At 40.3% G+C, this 20712-nt stretch overlaps 1 protein-coding gene across 1 annotated transcript in view; it reads left to right on the plus strand.

Annotated features, from left to right (window-relative positions):
• TASOR2 (transcription activation suppressor family member 2) overlaps nucleotides 1–20712 on the plus strand; it is a 110496-nt gene that overhangs the window by 64290 nt on the left and 25494 nt on the right. The window contains exons 10-19 of the mRNA XM_039240397.1: nucleotides 577–714; nucleotides 861–985; nucleotides 1065–1084; nucleotides 1180–1279; nucleotides 3204–3304; nucleotides 3972–4075; nucleotides 10312–10384; nucleotides 10483–10545; nucleotides 14742–15458; nucleotides 18616–18858. Coding sequence (XP_039096328.1) covers nucleotides 577–714; nucleotides 861–985; nucleotides 1065–1084; nucleotides 1180–1279; nucleotides 3204–3304; nucleotides 3972–4075; nucleotides 10312–10384; nucleotides 10483–10545; nucleotides 14742–15458; nucleotides 18616–18858 — 1684 coding nt within the window. The remainder of the gene's footprint in view (nucleotides 1–576; nucleotides 715–860; nucleotides 986–1064; nucleotides 1085–1179; nucleotides 1280–3203; nucleotides 3305–3971; nucleotides 4076–10311; nucleotides 10385–10482; nucleotides 10546–14741; nucleotides 15459–18615; nucleotides 18859–20712) is intronic.

Genomic DNA, 20712 nt, shown 5'->3' on the forward strand with positions numbered 1-20712 from the left:
CCTCTTCTGAAAGATCTATAAGAAGAGAAATTTATCATAGGAAATACTATCCACCTTTCAGTAACTGGGGCCAGTGGCCTGCTAAGCACTTTACTGCATATCTTCTCCTTGCTAATTTACTGAGTCCTGACAGTAGAAATATCATGACGTGTATTAAATTACAATTGACAACTTAATACTTCAGTTTGAAAACTCATCCTGTGAAATTTTAGATTTCATTTGTCATCTTTTATGTTATAATCATTGACTGAGCTAATCTATTCATTTGATAGGCTGTATATTTTCTTTTTAAAGAAATGGTTCACCTAAATTTGGGGTAATTTGTGTCCTCCTTTCGTGTAGAGATAAAAACTATGGTCATTTAGCTCAGAAAGATGCCCAGGTATACCAGATTTTTAAATACAGTGTTAAGTGGCTCATGGCTAACTAAAACAGTTGTTGGCCTTAACATAATTTTCTAAGAACCATAGTTCTTAACACATCCCCATCCTCATTAGGCTTTTATTTTAAATGAATCCTAGAATAAGATTATTGTCATTTAGAGACATCTGATTAGTCTTAATATTTTCATTCTAGGGAAAAGTCAAGTTTGTGTCTGAGAATTATACAACTAACTATACTAGCCCATCTTCTGGCTATGATTGCCACGTGGCTGCAAACACTAACAAGGTTTCTCACAAGACGAGTCATTTTCGCGCATTTGAACTGAGTCAGGTATAGTCACTGGGGAATAAATCATTCCCAGGATATATTTCTGAATGTAATGTGTTGAATGGTAGGACTGGGTGGAGTTGACATGAACTTGGTGCCGATGGAATTTCATAGTGCTACCCTGATAATCCTTATTTCTCTTCTTTCAGTATTACCTCTATGAACTTTCAGGCAGCACTGTTACTGAACGGCCCAGGCAGATCTGTCCTTATATTATTGTAGCTTTTCAGTACAGGGAACCTAAAAAGATGGCAGCATCAGCTCATAAAAGCATGTAAGTAATTGTGCACATACTTTGTTTTACTGAATCTGTTTCGTTTGCTCTTATAAAAATGTCTTTTCTTTTTCCCTAGATTTGAACTCAGTGAAAATGATAAGAAATTATTTAATTAGTTCTTTTAGTTTCTTTTTTTTTAAGTAAGTGTTTTGTTATAAGTAATCCGTTTCTTGTTTACTCATTTCTTAAAGCTCTTACCTCTTTGTGGCAAGGCAAATTAATTATTCAAGGCTGTCCGCTGTGTGATGTAAGTCTTTGGTCCTCTTACGGTACAGCTGTTCCAGCCCAACTGTAAGTATTGAGTTTGTGTTCTTTACTAATATTTGTCTACTTTTTTTAAATTCTCATTTTGAGGTCTTGTTTGTTGGTACTGGTATGAAATGAAGCAGTTGTACTTGGTGTTAGATTAGAGTACATTTGGGTAGATGTATGGAGCACAGGCAACCAAAATTCAGATCTAAATTATGACCTTGGCTTTGAAATAGTTTTATAACCTTTGACAAGCCATTTTTGAAATTAATTTATTTTAATTAATTTGAATTTAATTTTAATATCTTCATCCATTCATGGGAATATGACCTCCCAGGCTAAACTGAATTGATACTAGATATTTGACATTCCCTAAGAAAGAGATTGGATTTGTCTAGATAGCAGGTGCAGCAGATTATAGGCACTTAATGCTATTATTCAGCCTTTATTAAGAATTACAGTATCTGATTTTCTAATTATCCCATGATTTTCCTAGACTGCTGTTAGTAGAGTAGCTATTACATTATTTACAATGAATTATTTTCTTCTGGGGCACCATGGAGGGCATCTTACGAAATCATTTTATTTGATCTGTTCTTAGTTTATACCCAAAACTATTGAAAGATAGACATTTTATTGAAATATGAAGTGAAAACAGGTGTGCTGTCAGAATTCATATTCTTTCTGTTGACTGACCTGTTTTAAGAAGAGGGAGGAGTGGGGAGGGTATTAGAACCCATAGAATAAAGTACACATTCTGGAAATAAATGGGAGAGATGGGAAGGTTCTTTGTCACTACAGAGTGCAACTAATCTATGTAGAAAGAAGTGGTCAGAACCATTACCTAAATGGTCCAAATTAACATCGCCAACAGTGGAATAAACATTATGTGCTTCCTGATAGGATGCACAGAAAATGACCTAATCAGCAGGAAACCTCAGACATACCCAGAGTGAGGGGCATTCTTCAAAATACCCAGTCTATGTTCTTGAAAAAATACCAAAGCCACTAAAGATAAAGACCCAGAGACTCTCCAGATTGAAGGTGATTAAAGAGACATCGGTAAATGCAGTGTGTCATTCTGGATTGGTTCCTGGACCAGGAAAAAAAAGATGTTTTCTTTTGTTTTATTATAAAGCCCCATAGTGAGAAAGTTGGCAAACTGAATAAGGTTTGTGGGCTGACTGTATCATTGTAATTTCTTTGTCTTGTTAATTGTTTTGTGGTTGCGTAAGGAAATGCCCTTCTTTAAGGACACACACACTCAGAAGTATTTAGGGGCAAGAGAGACATTTATAAGTCCAGAAGTATTTGAAAATGAGTTTTAAAGAAGGAAACAGTTGGGGGAGATGGTGCAAAAGTCTGGATGAGGTTCATTCTGTGGCACAGTGTGGTGAGCAGTGCAGTCCACTATTGGAAGTCGCCAGCTCTCACATAGCGTAACATTTAGAAAAATTCTCATCCCAGAATGCGTAATTCTTCCATTCATCTGGATGTTTGGCTTATCTCAGAAATATATGCATTCAGAAAATGTGAACATATTTGCCAGCCGTGGTCTGTGGGGTCTTGTATTTAAAAATCTGTAGTATTTGGGGCACCTGGGTGGCTCAGTCGGTTAAACTTCTGACTTTGGCTCAGGTCATGATCTCGCTGTCTGGTCCGTGAGTTCAAGCCCCATATCGGGCTCTGTGCTGACAGCTCAGAGCCTGCAGCCTGCTTCAGATTCTGTATCTCCCTCTCTCTCTTCTCCTCCCCTGCTTGCGCTCTGTCTCTCAAAAATGAATAAACGTTAAAATTTTTTTAAACAAAATAAAAATCTGTAGCATTTATAAATATGCATGTTATCGGACTTGGACTTTATGAATTTATGATATTTTTGCTTGCATTTATATTAGAAAATAAAAAATTATGAAGATGATGTTTAAGTGTTTATTAGATTGAATGATATTGTTGTTTTGTTTTTTAGACCACGTGAACTAGATTTTAAGTATGTAATGAAAGTCTCATCTTTGAAAAAAAGACTACCAGACGCTGCCTTTAGAAAACAGAATTACTTGGAGCAAAAAGGTCTGTTCAATGTAATGATACACTGCACGTCCTGGGCTTTATTCCAGTGATTTTCATCTGTCACCCTCACATGCATACACACTGTGTTGTTGTTTTGGCTCTAAGTGATTCGCAAAAGGGCCCTTTATGAAACTTGTAGCGTTGCTTTGTGATGGAGTTCCTTGAAAGCCAGCTAGAAACTGTGAAAGGTAGTTTCATCTAAGGTGGCAAAGACTAGCTTTACTGTAGAACACTCAGGGAGTTAAGTAGAGAGATGCTTACAGATAGTTGGAAACACATGACCATGCCTTTCAAGGAGAACAGAGGTTTTGAGGTGGTGGTTTTTATTTATGTACTTCTAACTGAAGAAAAACAGCAGAAAACACAAAAAGGAAATTTCCTGGTCATTTAGATCGATTCATGGAACATTGATGTTTATATTATTTGTGTAGTATTTTTTGTCTTGTCAAATACTATAGTAGAGTCAATATTAATGAAAGCGGTCTCCAAATGCTTTGTACAGTAACTTCTTATTAAGGAGTTTTATAACAAAGACCGTCAAATGATACATGATTTTTTTTAATAGTATTTCTAGCTCTTCTTTCATCTTTTCAGCATATACAGTGAATAAATTAGTTATTAAAAGGCATAATAGCGTTTTAAAAAATTGTTCTGATTTTCTCCACAGTCTGTTGCCAAGATATGTGCTTCAACATGTATGAGGTGGAGCTGTCAAACAAACAAGAGGAAAAAATAGATAAACTAATAGAATACATTAAAAATAATAAACTGGTAAGATTCATCAGTTTAAAATATAATTACTTTTTTCTTTGAATTAAGAAATTGATATATAATTATTAGTTGGCTGTGCATAGAGTGAATTATTTTAGTTTGCTGAAAGGATTTTCATCACTTACTATTTATTGACTAACATTTTCATCTCCCTTTGTGCCTCGGTTAACGTTCGTGTCTCATTAGTCCGTTTATACTCCTGATTTTAGGAATAACAGGACAGTTTTTCCTAAATCTTTTGTTGTTGTTGTTTTTGTTTTATGACAGAAGAATTGAGTAGATCGCTAGTGTTTCTGAATTAATCAAAGGACCACTTGTGAGATACTTCTTTACAAGTGATGTGTATGGATCTATAGCTATATAAGGAAAAAAAATCAAAAGCTGGTGCTCCTACTGTTTCTGTATTGGAGAAAGTAAGACGCTAATGAGAAGCTTATAACAATCCAAAGACTTCTGTCCATTTTAGGGATCACAACCAACAAACACCACACAGATACAAACACTTATTAGAGAGTACTATGAAAAATTGCGTGCCACTAAGTAACAATATGGAAGAAATGGACAAATTCCTAGACTCTCCCACACACCAAAACTCAAACAGGAAGAAATAGAAAATTCAAACACACCCATAACTAGTGAAGAAATGGAATCCATTATCAAAAACCTTCCAATACGTAAGAGTCCTGAGCCAAATAGCTTCCCAGGGGAATTCTACTAAACATTTAAAGCAGAGTTAATATCTATTCTTTTGAAACTGTTCCAAAAAATAGAAACAGAAGGGAAGCTTCCAGACTCATTCTATGAAGCCAGCATTACCTTGATTTCCAAACCAGACAAAGACCCTACTAAAAGGGAGAATTACAGGCCAATATCTCTGATGAAAGATGGTTGCAAAAATTCTCAACAAGATACTAGCGAATAGAATTCAACAGTATGTTAAAACAGTTATTCACCATGATCAATCGAGATTCATTCCTGGGCTGGAGGGCGTGTTCATTATTCATAAATCAATCAATTAACTTGATACATTACATTAGTAGAAGGATTAGAACCATATGAGCCTGTCAATAGATGCAGGAAAAACATTTGTCAAAATACAGCATCCTTTCTTAATAAAAACTCTCAAGAAAGGAAAGAAGGAACATACCTTAACATCATAAAAGCCATGTATGAATAATATATCATCCTCAGTGGGGAAAAACTGAGCGTTCTCCCCCTGAGATCAAGAACAGGACAGGGATGTCCACTTTCACCATTGTTGTGTAACATGGTGTTGAAAGTCTGTCCTCCGCAATCAGACAACAAAACAGAACACATCCAAATTGACAAAGAAAAAATCTAACTTTCACTCTTCGCAGATGACATGATACTCTACATTGGAAAACCCAAAAGATTCCACCAAAAAACTGCTAGAGCTGACAGGAATCCAACAGAGTCACAGGATATAAAGTCAGTGTACAGAAATTGATCACATTTTAATACACCAATAATGAAGCAACAGAAAGAGATATCAGGAAATTGATCCCATTTACAGTTGCATCAAAAACCATAAAATACCTAGAAATAAACCTAACCAAAGAGTTAAAAGATCTATATGCTGAAAACTGTAGAAAGCTTATGAAAGAAATTGAAGGACACCAAGAAATGGAAAAACACTCCATGCACATGGATTGGGAAGAACAAATATTGTTGAAATGTTGATACTACCCAAAGCAGTTTACGCATTCAGTGTGCTCCCAATCAAAGTAGCAACCAGAATTCTTCACAGAAGAAAACAAACAATCCTAAAATTTGTATGGAACCATAAAAGACCCTGAATAGCCAAAGTAATGTTGAAAAAGAAAACCGAAGCTGGAAGCTTCACAATCCTGGACTCCAAGCTGTATTACAAAGCTGTAATCAACAAGACAGTAAGGTATTGGCCAAAAAAAAAAAAAAAAAGATACATAGATCAATGAAATAGAATAGAGAACCCAGAAATGGACCCACAAATACATGGCCAACTAACGTTCAGCAAAGCAGGAAATAGTATCCAATGGAAAAAAGACCGTTTCTTTAGCAAGTGGTGCTGGGAGAACTGGACAACAACATGCAGAAGAATGAAACTAGACCACTTTCTTACACCATACACACAAATAAATTCAAAATGGATGAAAGAGCCAAATAGGAAATAGGAAACCATCAAAACCCTACAGGAGAAAGTAGGCAACAACCTCTTTTCGCCTCAACTGCAGCAGTTTCTTGCCTGACACATACGGGTGCAGCCACTCTGAAAATGTGGAGGTTCCTCAAAATATTAAAAACAATTGCCCTATGACCCAGTAGTTGCACTCCTAAGAATTTATCCAAAGGGTACAAAAATGCTGATTCATAGGGGCACAAGCACCCCAATGTTTATAGCAGGACAATCAACAATAGTCAAATTATGGAAATAGCCCAAATGTCCATTAACTGATGAACGGACTAAGAAGATGTGGTACATATATATATGATGTAATAATAGTTCTCAGTGGTGAAAAAGAATGAAATCTCGCCATTTGCAACAACATGGATGGAACTGGAAGGTATTTTGCTAAGCAAAATAAGTTGGCCAGAGAGACAGATACCACATGATTTCACTCATATGTGGAATTTGAGAAACTTATCAGATGATTATAGGAGAAGGGTAGGAAAAATAAGATTAAAAACAGAGGGAAGCAAACCATAAGAGACTCTTAAATACAGAAAACAAACTGAGGGTCGATGGAGGAGGGAAATGGGTAACGGGCATTAAGAAGGGCACTTGTTGGGATGAGCACTGGGTGTTGTATGTAGGTGATGAATCACTGGGTTCCTTCTTTTTAAAAATTTTTTTTAATGTTTTACTTATTTCTGAGAGAGAGAGACATAGCGTGAGCAGGGGAGGGTCAGAGAGAGAGGGAGACACAGAATCTGAAACAGGCTCCAGGCTCTGAGCTGGCTGTCAGCACAGAACCCGACACAGGGCTCGAACCCACGAACGTGTGAGATCATGACCTGAGCTGAAGTCAGACGCTTAACCGACAGAGCCACCCAGGCATCTCTGGATTCTATCCCTGAAACATACACTGTATGTTAAGTAACTTGAGAATTAAAAAAAAAAGACTTCTCTCCATTTTGTTGACCAGGGTTCCTCAGTGTGAGGATTGCTGACTTTGTGTTAGTAAGTCCTAAATCTCCCAAAGGCGCTGGTGGTAAGTACGGGACTGTGAGCAAACACTGAGCCCGTTAGTGGCATGCTGGACTATCCCACAGTGCATCACAAGGACTTGATAAATTAAAATAGGACATGTACAGAAGCTGTGAAGGTCAGGGGTCTTAGGGACAGTCCCTTAAGATACTTTGAGTTACGTGTAACGGAAACCCAAACTGGCTTAAACAATGCAAGGATTTAATAGTCTTACTCTTCAATTCTAGAGGATAGGGCAGGTTCAGGTACTGTTTGCCCAGGAGTCTTTCTGTCTCAGCTCGCCCTCCTCTGTGCAGCAGTTCTGTCCTGAGGCTGCCTTGCAGCCTTCCCTGCTTCCTTTGCATTTTCAGAGAGGGAGCCCTCCTCCTAACCTTCAATTCACTTCAATTTCAACACACCAGTTTGTCGTCTGCATACCCCTCATCCAGTAACCGGAAGGGCATGGAGGACCCTGGCTAGCTTAGGCCGTCCCGAGCCCGCCTTCCAGAACCAGGTCCGGGCTCAGGCCCGCAGCACGGGGTGCTGAGTGGGTGGGTGCCGGCTCTCCGCTGTGGCTTGCGGGCCGTGCTGTTTCCAGGTAGCGTCACGGTCCGTTTTACATTTGGAAATTGAAAGGAAGAGAGCCCACAGGTCTTTTGAGAGAACGCATTAGTGAAACAACTGCTTGTGAGTGTGAGTGGTATCAGAAGTACTAGAGACCCAGTGCCCAAACCACGCATCACGTAAGGCCCTTCCTCCTCCGTGTCCATCCATGCTCGCTTTTTTTTTCCCTTCAGCTTTCATTTTAATTCCAGTCGTTAGCATTTAGTGTAATATTGGCTTCAGGTGTATAATACAGGGATTCAACACTTCCATGCGTCACCCAATGTTCCTCACAGGTGCACGCCTTCATCCCCATCGCCTGGTCCCCCGTCTATCCACCCCCTCTGCCTCGGGTAACCAGCAGCGTGTTCTCTGTAGTTTACAGTGTTGCTTGGTTTGTCTCTCTCTCTTTTTGCCTTTGCTTGTTTTGTTTCTTAAATTCCACATAAATAATTGAAATCATATGGTGTGTGTCTTTCTCTGACTTCGTTTAGCATCTAGCTCCCATGCTTTTATTTCTTGCCTCATCGTATTATGAATATTTTTTACATGTCAGTCTCCCCACCTAGACATTGAGTTCCTTGAGGGTGGTTAACATGAGCATCTTTGACACCTTACTTTGTGCCCGTGCCTGGTGTATAGAGGACAAGCAGTGAGTGGCCCTTGAATAAAGCGTATGTGGGCTTGTACCTACAACACTGAATTTCACGAACAGTACGGATCATGGTCTCTTTTTTAAAGGGTGTTGGGGGCACCTGGGTGGCTCAGTCGGTTATGCATCGAACTCTTGATTTCATCTCAGGTCATGATCTCATGGTTCGTGAGATTGAGCCGGACATCGTGAAGCCTGCTTGGGATTCTCTGTCTCTCCCTCTCTCTCTGCCCCTCCCCTGCTTGTGCATGTGCTCTCTCTCTCAAAATAAACATTAAAAAAAATAAAAGGGTGTTAAGGACTTGTATGGCTGTATTTTTCTGGATGTAAATGGAAAAGTCTAGTAGATATGGAAAAGGCTCTGTGATTTCTCCCCACAAAGGTTAAAACAGGAACTTCAGCCCTTTCAGTACCTAATTTGAGAAATTAATAAGATACGTATTTCTGTTTCATTTGCCCATTTCTGGTTTTAAGTAGATGGAGAGGTTTTATTTTTCACCGATATTGCAAAACTAAAACGCAGAACGATGTAGAGGCTGTTGTTGCTTTCACTTTTTACAGCAATAGAAAATGGAATGAGATTTGTACATGTTTGCAACTTACTAGATACCAAAGCTATAGGTATATATAATTATTAGCATATTTATCCTGCCGTTCTTTCTTGAGTCCCTACTGTGTGCCAGAAGCACATATACAAAGTAGTCCCTGCCATCAAAGAATTTGTAAGACTGGAGGAAACAAAAACAGAAACTATCAGATGCTGTCCCAGAAGTGTGTGCAGTGATTGTCCCTGTGAATGAACTCAGTGTCAGAACTTAATCCTTTCATAATACCTAGAAGTCTTGTTTTCTTATTTGAATTATTATTTATGGATTTACTGTATTTGTAGGTTTATGAGCTGTCAGTCTTTGAAATAGAATGTTTTATCACTTTATTTCTATAAAATGGTTTATTTTATTTTGGTTTCTTTTTTTAACTAAAATATTTACTGTATGAACATTGGATTTTACCTTTCTCATGGATATATAAAGTTTCTGAAACGGTGACTAATGGAAAAGAAACGCTGTTACCTGTGTGATTTAGAATGACGGCTTTTAGATAACTTCCCTCACTATTCTGGGGGCAGAATTCCAGAGTGACTGTAAACATTAAAATTTCAAGATATTTTCCCCCCCTGGAGCACAAGATGCCACTAAAGATGGTGGTAAAGAGAAATGAGAGGAAGAATTTATTTTCATCTCTCATGTTGCCACAGGACCTGATTATGTTTTTTATTACTTATATCTCTTAGGATGCTGTGGAAAGGATTATTTTATTGGATGGTATCTTCCAGTCTTTCAAGTTCCAGGATTCTGTGATATTTTGGGGGTAAACTTGAGCTTAGGATGTTAGTCACAGGTCTGAGTCAGCGCGAATTTGTAGTGGCTGAATGGTTCACACCTGGCTCCTGAAGCAGCAGGCTGAACTGCGAAGCATCTCCGTGAAATACGGAAGTGTTTTTCCTGATCGATTTGTTGTAATAGGTAAATGCTCTCCTGAAACTAACCTCGATGTTCTGGTTATTATCTGTGGCCCTAACAGTGCCAAGATTATTTGGACACTGAGGAACTTGCAGTTTCTGGCACTGGGGACAAAATTCTCCTTATTCTCACAGATGTTAACATTTCAAGAAATTTTTAACCTACACTTTTCACGAGCTCAGAATTCACTACAGAGTGTGTAGAGGGAGAAGGAGAAAGGAATTGAATCTTTTCTCACCACTTTTTGTGTTGTGTTTTTTTTTTAATGTTTAAGGCGATCATCAAATGCTTAGAAGATCGGGGGTTTTTCATCTTACTTACCTCGTCAGCCTTAACGTCAGAAACAAGTAAGGACAACTTTTTTGAAAAACTACTTTTCAGTATGTTTACTTTTGTTTTATAAGCTCAGCAACCTAACTTTTCTTCTGATTTTCATTCTTTGTAGATTTTGGAGATGAGCAGACGCGTCTCCACGGGTTACATGTATTCCATTCGTCCCCTCCAGCAGGTAAGAGCATAGTGACTTCCCGTTCGCAGAGTCTGTGGTGCTGGTCTGTCTTCATCCTAACCCTTAAGCCGCATGAGACCCTGATAACTGTTTGCTCCCTGTAACTAGCGCTTCCTTTCACCTCCCTGGGTCACCCCTGCTATCCACTTAGCACACTTCTTTCCTCTGAGCTTCATGGGCACAGAGTCACCTGCCTGTTGACAGTTTCACTGAGACGTCTCAGGTGTCCCTCAAAACGCCTCAAACGGAGCTCCTGTGTCCATCCCCGGCATTAGCTGGGAGACGCTGTCGCCGCCGTCTACCCGGCAAACAGGACTCCGGGCCTTCACAGACGCAGCTCCCTCTGTCTGGACTGCTTATCTCTTTCCCCTTTGACAGGTGAAGTTAACCCCTATAAGAACTAGAATTGGTTGTGGGGACAAAGCGATACTACTCCTACGGTATATAAATAGATGTACAGTGTATCTGCAGTATTAAAATTCCAGAGGTTGAGTAAGAAACAAAATCTAAAAAGGCTCTAGGGTGGGAGAGATGACAAATAAAATCAGAAGCACCGCCTGAGCCCGTAACTCAGGTCTGTCAGGTGTCTGCTTAATAGCCTGTTAACGGATTCCTGTTACCACTGTCCCTTCAGTGAGGACTTCTGGCCTCACAGCAGTACCATTGCAGTATTTCTTCACATAATTGTTTAATGCCTGCATGCCTTTATTTTTTTGAATTTATTTATTTTAAAATTTATATCCAAGTTAGCATAGTGCAGCAGTGATTTCCCCTTACCATTTGGCCCATCCCCCACCCATGACCCCTCCAGTAACCCTCTGTTTGTTCTCCATATTTAAGAGCCTCTTATGTTTTGTCCCCCTTCCTGCTTTTATATTATTTTTGCTTCCCTTCCCCATGTTCATGTTTTGTATCTTAAATTCCTAATGAGTGAAGTTATATGGTATTTGTCTTTCTCTAATTTCATTTAGCATGATACCCTCTAGTCCATCAGTGTAGTTGCAAATGGCAAGATATCATTCTTTTTGACTGTTGAGTAATATTCCATTATATGTATACCACATCTTCTTTATCCATCCGTCAACGTACGTTTGGGCTCTTTCCATACTTCGGCTATTGTCGATAGTGCTGCTGTAAACATTGGGGTGCGTGTGCTCCTTCAAAACAGTGCACCTGTACCCCTTGGATAAATACCTAGTAGTACAATTGCTGGGTCATAGAGTTCTATTTTTAATTTTTTGAGGTACCTCCATACTGTTTTCCAGAGTGGCGGCACTGGTTTGCATTCCCACCAGCAGTGCAAAAGAGATCCTCTTTCTCTGCATCCTCACCAAATCTGTTGTTGTCTGAGTTGTTAATGTTAGCCATCCTGACAAGTGTGAGGTGGTATCTCATTGTGGTTTTGATTTGAATTTCCCTGATAATGCATTTTTTCATGTATCTGTAGCCCATCTGGATGTCTTCTTTAGAAAATTGTCTATTCATGTCTTTTACCATTTTTTCACTGACCTATTTGTTTTTTGGGTGTTGAGTTTGATAGGTTCTCTATAGATTTTAGATACTAACCCTTTATCTGGTATGTCATTTGCAGATACCTTCTCCCATTCCATCAGTTGCCTTTTAGTCTTGCTGATTGTTTCCTTCATGGTGCAGAAACTTTTTATTTTGATGAGGTCCCAGTAATTCATTTGCTTTTGTTTCCCTTGCGTCTGGAGGCGTGTTGACTAAGAAGTTGCTGTGGCTGAGGTCAAAGAGGTTTTTGCCTGCTTTCTCCTCTAGGATTTTGCTGGTTTCCTATCTTACCTTTAGGTCTTTCCTCCATTTGAATTTGTTTTTGTGTATGGTGTAAGAAAGTGGTCTAGGTTCATTTTCCTGCATGTCACTGTCCAGTTTTCCCAGCACCATTTGCTGAAGAGACTGTCTTTTTTCCATTGGAAACTCTTTCTTTGTCAGAGTTAGTTGGCCATATGTTTGTGGTCCATTTCTGCGTTCTCTACTCTGTTCCATTGATCTGAGTGTTTTTTTGGCAGTACCATACTGTCTTGATGATTATAACTTTGTTATAAGCTTGAAGTCAGGATTGTGATGCCTCCAGCTTTGGTTTTCTTTCTCAGGATTGCTTTGGCTACTGGGGGTCTTTTCTGGTTCCACACACATCTTAGAACTGTTTGTTCCAGCCCTGCGAAAAACACTCCTGTTACTTTGATAGGGATTGCATGCTTTTATCTTATCGTATTCCTGTTGCATGCCAGTCCCAGGCAACTGAAAAATAGCAAATGTTGGGGCACCTGGCTGGCTCAGTTGGATTAATGTGTGACCCTCCATCTCAGGGTTGTGATCGAGCCCCATGTTAGGGAAGAAATTACTTAAAAATAAGGGCTCTTGGGTGGCTCAGGTGAAGCGTCCAGCTCTTGGTTTTGGGTCAGGTCATGATCTCACGGTTTTGTGGGTCCAAGCCCCACACCAGGCTCTGTGCTGGCAGTGCAGACCTCTTTGGGATTCTCTGTCCCTCTCTCTCTCTACCTCTCCCCACTCGCCCTGTCTCTCTCAAAATTGAAAAAAAAGAGAGAACTTAAAGAGGGGTGCCTGGGTGGCTCAGTCAGTTAAGCATCTGACTCTTGATTTTAACTCAGGTCATGATCTGACAGTCATGAGATCGAGCCACACCAGGCTCTACACTGACTAATTTGCTGAACAAATGATGAAAGTAAATGAGTCACTTCTTTTTGTCATATGAGGATATTTCCCTCATATTTTATAATCACACTGCATATCTTTGTACGTAAAATTATATGTAGTATTTATGAAGCTACAACCAATATAAACATGTTTTTAAAGTTGATTTTTTAAAACTATATTCATATTCTCTCTCCTTCTCTCTCTCTCTCAAAATATATAAACTTTAAAAAAAATTAAAAATATGTTTTAAAAAAATTGTATTCAGTTACCAAAAGCAGAGAAGTGCACTACATGGGCACCACTTTGGACAAAGAAAGACATTACCAGTTATGAGAACATAATGGCAAAAAGCATTTGCACTTTTCAAGCCTTTGCTCTGTCAGGCATCGTGCCGTGTGACTGACAGCAGCCCTTGCCTTTCTGCTTACGGTGGCAGCTCAGAGGTGACGGACTGAGACCTGCATTCACCCAAGGTCAAATAGCCATCCCCTGAGCTGCCTTCCAGCCTCTAACCCAGACTGCCTCCCTCTTCTGTGACAGCTCAGACTTCAGCCTTAGTTCTAAATGCACCTCCAGCTTTGAAGGAGAAGCACTGGTGCCTGTGCCCGTCACAGTGGAGCAGCACGGGGCTCACACATGAGAACCAGGGTACATGAGCACATTCACATCGTCCGCTGGGTCACTGAGACGTTATCTACTTAGGCGCGTTCGGAAGTTCAGAACTATGGTTGTTTTAAATTGATACTTTGCTTAGCCAACTTTAAAAATTCCTTGTCATAGATTTTATGATAGCTTATTACAAATCATTCTGTCTCTGCCTTTCTGCATTCTTGAAATAATGAAGTTGTCTAGAAAAATACCACGTGATTGTGAACTGTTAGTGCTGTATCAAAACTTTTTTGTATTTTTCCTTCACTTGTTACTTTTTATATGACGAACCACTCAAAGAAGGGAATTTTTATTTTGATATCTACCCACATTTTCCTATTTATCCATGTTTGGTGTTCTTTTCCGTTACCTAATCCCTGCGTGGGGCAGATTTATTCATCTAGGCCTAATGGGTTGTTTCTTAATTTTGCAGTTACTTTTTCTTTAAGAAGACCTATATTAAAAGCAGGAAATGAGCATTAAAAAGTAGAAAGCAGCTGTGCCTGAGTGGCTCAGTCGGTTTAAGCATCCATCTCTTGGTTTTTGCCTCAGGTCATGATCTCACATGATGTCGCATTTGAATGATTGTTTTTTGGTTCGTGTGTGTGTGTGTGTGTGTGTGTGTGTGTGTGTGTGAGAGAGAGAGAGAGAGATTCCATATATATGGAGACAGATCTACTCATTAAATGTACCCAGAGGACAGAGGACATCTGTTAATTGCTAGTTAGATTACCATTTGGAACAGTGTCTTATTTAACCATCCCATAATTTTGTAATTTAAAGCATTTTCTTCCTGCATGTTTTTGTAGAAAACAAGCAAACGAAAAACCCCAGAACTTCAGGTTTTAATGTATGTGTATATGTTTTAGGGCTGAAAGAGTTGAAGGTTGAAAATGACATCTCATCGAAGGTAACGTCTATTTTGCCTGCCCTTAATTGTGCCCTTCTGGAAGCAAAGAAATCATTTACTGAAGAAGGAATCTGTCCAAGCGCATTAGTAACGCGGAGTTTCCAGGAGCTTTACAAGGTGGACAAAAGCCCCTCACTGGCTGCTGCTTCTCAGGAGGGAATGAAAGAGACTACGTTCTTCTGCCGACCGTCCAGTGGCTTTGCCATGGCTCCTCCAGCAGGAAAGTGCCCCCTGCAGTCATTAACTCAGCTGAAATCTTATTTTTCAGATCCTACTGGGTACCTTTTGGAAGTGTCTACTGCGTTAGATTTATTAGCAGAGCATCCTCGGTCCCCTTGTATCTCTGATGGGATTTGCGATGCTGGATTTTCTTTAGTTATGACTCCAGATCCTGAATTTCTTGACTCAGAGGCAGAAGGAAGAAAAGACACTGAAACCGAAAAGAATCCTGAAGACATGTCGAAAGCAAGGCAGAGAGCTGTGATCTCGCTAAGCCCAGCCATAGATCGGAGAGTCCAGCCCAAGAGGAAGGCAAGCTTGCCGCTTGCCGTGCAGAGTAAACGGGTGAACTTATGCCGTCCCTTCCCCAAGAGGGCTGCCAGGGCAGGCAAGGGTTCAGAGTGTCCCACAACGCTCAAGTTAGTTAAAGGACCGTTTCCTCAGAAAAGAAAAAGAGGTAAGCACAATTTCTGTGGATTTCTAACTGCACAGTTAGTAGTAACTGTGGTTCCCTAACACTGTTCCCTTCTGAGCACTGTGCACTGAGCTGGGCGATAGCAGAAGTATGTTAAAGATGCCAGCATTTCCCTCTGGGTGATTGTCTACAGGCTACAGTTTGAGAAGCGCTGATCTAGATAACAGGTGGAAGTCAAGAAATAGGGAAAACTAAGGTGCTCCAAAAGCCCGCCCACCAAAGGCTGTGTTTCATTTGTAAAATGCCTCAGTCACACCATTCTATGCAATGATTATTTAGTTTCTGAGCTGTCCTCAGACAGTTAAGGGTGGAAGAAGAGGATCTTCTAAAATCAGGCTCACCAATAGCAGCAAAAAGCGGTAACTGAGAGTCTGAACATGTAGCAAGAGGGAATGATGCCTGGACTTTCTGAACCTAAAGCAGTCCGGGCCACAGTCTCCCTCCCTTTGTGTGTGTCAGAGTTCTAAAACTAGTCACCTGGATCCTATGCAGACCTATTGAAACAATGAATGGCCAGTGGCCTGGAGACATGTATATTGAAATGGTTCTACAAATGGCTTTGTTGACGCTGAAAATTGAGTGAGAACCAGAGCCTGGGGCCAGTTAGTGTGTCAGATGCACTTTACCAAACCCGGCATAGCACACAACGTGATTTTGACTCAGGGTCATCTTAGATTATGGGTAGCGGATTGTTTAGAAGTAGGGAACTATTTGCCCTGTGACCTGTTAGAGTAGGGGCAGCGAACCGTGCTGGAGGACCCCTCAGGCGTTTACATGTCGTCTCTGGCTGCTTCACATGTTGCTGGTGGAGGTGAGCAGCTGTGCCTGAGACCGTATGGCCTTCAAAGTGGGAAATGCGTCCTACAAGCCTGTCTCGGAAAACTTCTGCTAAGGGTTTTCAATTTAGAAAATTTTGGTGCCTAGAGGAAAACATCAAGGATCTGCAGATCATCAGGATTCTGATAGTTATTTCTGGCTTATTAGTTTGAGAAATGCTGTGTGTGTGCACGCGCATTGACTCAGGAGGCTGATAGGAAGTAGGGCAGTAGGAAACCGTGAGTTCAACTGCACCACCCGTTACAAGCACATTCCAGGTCAGCCATGTTGAGTTTCTACTATATATGAACCAGTTTACTTCAAGGTATTAAATAAATTATCTACAATTCAACATTATTTCTTAAATGTTTTTACTTTCCTCTGCTATAAGAAATACACTTTTATATTACAGTCCGATGTGCACAAATTTGTGTATGACTGAAACAGAAATTTCAGAAAAACATTTCCCCTACCTGTGCATAATACAATCTGATTCTTTCTGTTCTATTTGGTTTCCTTTAAGAAAGGATTCTGGTTGCAGCCCCCTTAAACTTATTTTACAGCCCACCAGTGGGTGGTGCATACAGGTTTGAGAAACATGGCACTGAGTGAGGCAGAGAAGCAGGCAGTCCTCTGCAGGGTCCTCTGTGGGTCCCCTTGCCTCATGCTTGTTTCCCTCCCAGGACCCGGGTAGTGCGGGGTCTCCCTGTCTGTGTAGGTCCTCAGAACCTCCGCTGGGTCTTGGTCCTCTCTTATTTTCTTCTCGCCTCAATTTAGTCTGAACTGTTTCCCTGCTTGATTTATATTTTGCCTTTCTTTGTGCTAAAAATTTTAGGAAATAACTAGAGTAGAATGAGAAGTATTATTCTTCAAAGAAAACAAAACAGTGTGTTGTTCTGTTACTTGCAGTAGTTCAGGAGGGAGGAACAGCATCAGATCCCAGGAGACATTCCACACCAAGAGGTGGGAAAGTGTTTTTTAAAAACCACTCCTTTCTCTAACCCCCAAGAGAATGAAATGAAATTGGTCTCCTTTCTATACTTTACTAACAGTGATCACTATTTCTTAAACCACTGTTTTTCCTGTTCTCAATTAGAAATACAGTTGACCCTTGAACGATGTGGGCATCGGGCACTAATCCCTCACCCCCTCCAGCCCCCCCATGCAGTAGAAAATCTCCCTCTAATTCTGAATCCCCGACCTAACTACTGATAGCCTCCCATTGACCAGAAGCCTTACTGATAACACAGATTATTGACTGATACACACTTTGTATGTTGTATGTATCATACCCTGTATTCTTACAATTATGTAAGGTAGAGAAAATTTACTAAAGTCATTGGGAAGAGGATACATTCACGGTAGTGTACTTATATTTATTAGAAAAAAATCTGTTCAAACCGATGTTCAAGGGTCAACTTTAGTGTTTTCTGTATAATGTAATTTTAAAATGTCTGCCAACACAACATGTGCTATTTTTATTTATATCTTTGGGACTAATTTTTTGGTTTGATGGCTGAAAGTATGAAAAGTCCGTGGAAAAGGAAGTTTTCAAAGGGAACATTTATTACCTTTTTTGGGTTTTAACTCTTAAAAGGTTGAAACACTTTCTGTTATATTAGCAAGTAGTCATCAGGCTTTTTTCTCCTTATTTGCCTCCATCAGTAGCCATTCCCTTCTGTGTGTGAAGCAAAGCTGAGCATTTTGTAAGAGAGATGAGCAAATGTAAGAGACTTGTAGGAAATTAAATCAGATGAAGGCTTCTTCAGCAGACCTTCCTCTGTCTTCTCTGAAAAGGTGATTTTTCTAGTGGTGGTAAGACGTGGATATTTAGGAGCAGTCTAGTGAAATCTGTAAGGTGGCTCTGTGTGACTGTAGCCTCTCCTCTGCGGTGTGATTACAGTTTTACCTACATTGCCTCGTCGGGGCTGTGTTGCTTTTCCATAAATTCTCCATTGCCCAGTGCTGTGAACCACCATCTTCTGCCTTACCTGTCATGTCAGTCAGGAGAGATCGGGGAGTTGTTTTTTGTTTGTTTGTTGAGTCATGCCTTGTTTTTATCAAGTTATTACTCTGGCAGTTTTCTTCTTCACCTGACAGCGCTTATAGTCTGATGCTTAGAAAGTTCATATTTTTATATGTATATGAGCGCTTTGAACTCCTGCTTTGTTTAGAAGGAAATCTTTATTGGAATACCCTGAAGTTTACATTCTCTTCCCTTTTGCTAAAGTTACCTCTCTGAAAACCAAAGCAAAGGAAAAGCTATTGCTGATAAGTCTCTGCGCCCCCTACCCCTTAAAACAAGGTGTGTTTTCTACATAAGGTGCCGAAGTGCTGACTGCACGGTTTGTACTGACAACCAAATTGGATAGGAAAAACCAAGACGCTCCCATTTCTAAAGATGTTCCAGTGGCAACGAGTGCTAAAAGGGCAAGGAAGCAAGAGAACTCTCCAGTCAAAACTGTTCCAAGGGCTAAGCCACCCGTGAAGAAATCGCCACAAAAACAGAGGGTAACTATAGTAAGAGGCAATCAGAATCCCAGACTCAGAAAGCAGCCACAACCTGGTAAGAAATACTCTTCCTATGAATTTAAACACCGCAATGCAGACTAACTGAGATTGCAAGAGAGTGTACTGAAATAGTCTAAGAACAGTTGAGGTGTCCCCACCGTCCCCCCTGTCCCCCTTCGTTCCCACACCGACAGGACTAAGTCGGTCAGTGTCCTGTTGTGAATAAATCCGTGAGGTGCAGATTCTTGCCCTCACACAGTAGGGCCTGCCTGGTAGTCTGCCTGAAGCCTCAGTGAGAACCGTCTGCAGGCGTGTGAGTGGAAAGGGGCTCTTTTATAACTAAATGCACAGGCACATAGTGTCTGGCTGTGTTTTTCTGGGACACAATCATTTAGAAAAAGTAGCAGCTTATAAGTTTATTTGTCCAAAGGGACTTCTAAACAGATCATCCGAGACACTCAGAAATCCAGAAACCTGTTTTTGGTGTTAAAAGGCATTAAATTAATTTTAAAATCAGCTTTACTTTTCTAGTTCTGTTTACGTGAATGACATAGTTTAGTTCTGTGAACCAACTGCCAGCTGTGCTGGTTCCACAGCTCCAGCTGCTGGCTGCGGCCTCCGTTACAGAAGGCCCCATGGGCCCAGAGGCCTTGCCTCCGAATACCCGTCATGCCCACGCACCACGTCCCTATCTGCACGTGGCGTGCTGCTGCCTCCACAAAGTGTGACGTTCCTTCGTGTTCCCAACCGAGTCCTGTTCAGCGCATGCATGTCGTGCCCTTGGTTTCACACAGAGTTGATTTCTTCATGCCTTTGGGTTCCTATCAGTCCTCTGCCTCCTCTCCTGGTTCTGCATTCTCCCTCATCTAGTTGTAGATTTTTAAAAAACCTCAGAGTCAGTGGGACCTCAGAAGATACTGTTTTGTTGAGGTGAAGGTATTCTGGATAAGTTTGTTTTTTTCCTGAGTTTCTGTGATAGTTTTATGACTGAAGGGTTTTTTTTGTTTTTGGGATTTTTTTTTTTTTTAACTGAGTGAAGAATCTTTAAAAGCTCGTCATATCATTCTAACACCCAGTGTTGCCGTTTTGACACCCATACACACCACATATAAACTCTGCTCATCTCCTAAGCACTCATCACGAGGCCGTCTCCCACCCTTCCATACTTCCCTCCACTGTTTCTTGGCATGTCCCTGCCCCGCCAGTACCCAGGCACCCCTGACACGTCACACTGATTTCTGCTCGTGTGCCATTCCCCTGTGCCAGGCCAGATCTACTCTGCTAGGTCCTGCCTACACTGTGAGGCCTTCCCTGCTGCTCTGAGCTTAACTGAGTTTTCTTTCCTTTGCTTCTGAGTTTTTGAGAACATTGTGGAATCAAATTCATACTGTTTTCTAATCATTTGATGTGTCTTGTTCTTGTCTTTCCAATGAATTTATAAACATTATGAGCATAGACAGGTATATAAATCCCTTGTATGCTTAACTGTGTCATTTGGATTATTTGTGCCACATTGGCTCTCAGATATTTGTAGACTGATCAATTAGTGGGAGGAATACAGTTGGGTATTGGCAGAAAAGTGAGCCCAGGAAACGAAAAGTTTTTAAAACATGTAGTTGAAAACAGGCTGATTTGCATTGTAAATGTCCATATTTATATTGTATAGCCACATCCCAAGGTAAAATTTTAAGATTACCACCTTTAAAATAATCTTTTATTTATTTTACTTTCTTTTGTTTCTTGATCACCTATACTCATTGGTTTCATGTCTTTTGCTTGAAGTATCAGAATTTAAGAAGGCTCATTTTGTTACTGAAACTAATGCTTTTTTGCCCTTTTTTTAAGTTTTTAATATAATTTTTATTTATTGAACTCTTTAGTATATATTTCATTTGGTGTTATTTGCATT

Source organism: Hyaena hyaena, unplaced genomic scaffold (genome assembly GCF_003009895.1).
Source record: "Hyaena hyaena isolate Hyena2069 unplaced genomic scaffold, ASM300989v1 scaffold_174, whole genome shotgun sequence".
NCBI lineage: Eukaryota > Metazoa > Chordata > Mammalia > Carnivora > Hyaenidae > Hyaena > Hyaena hyaena.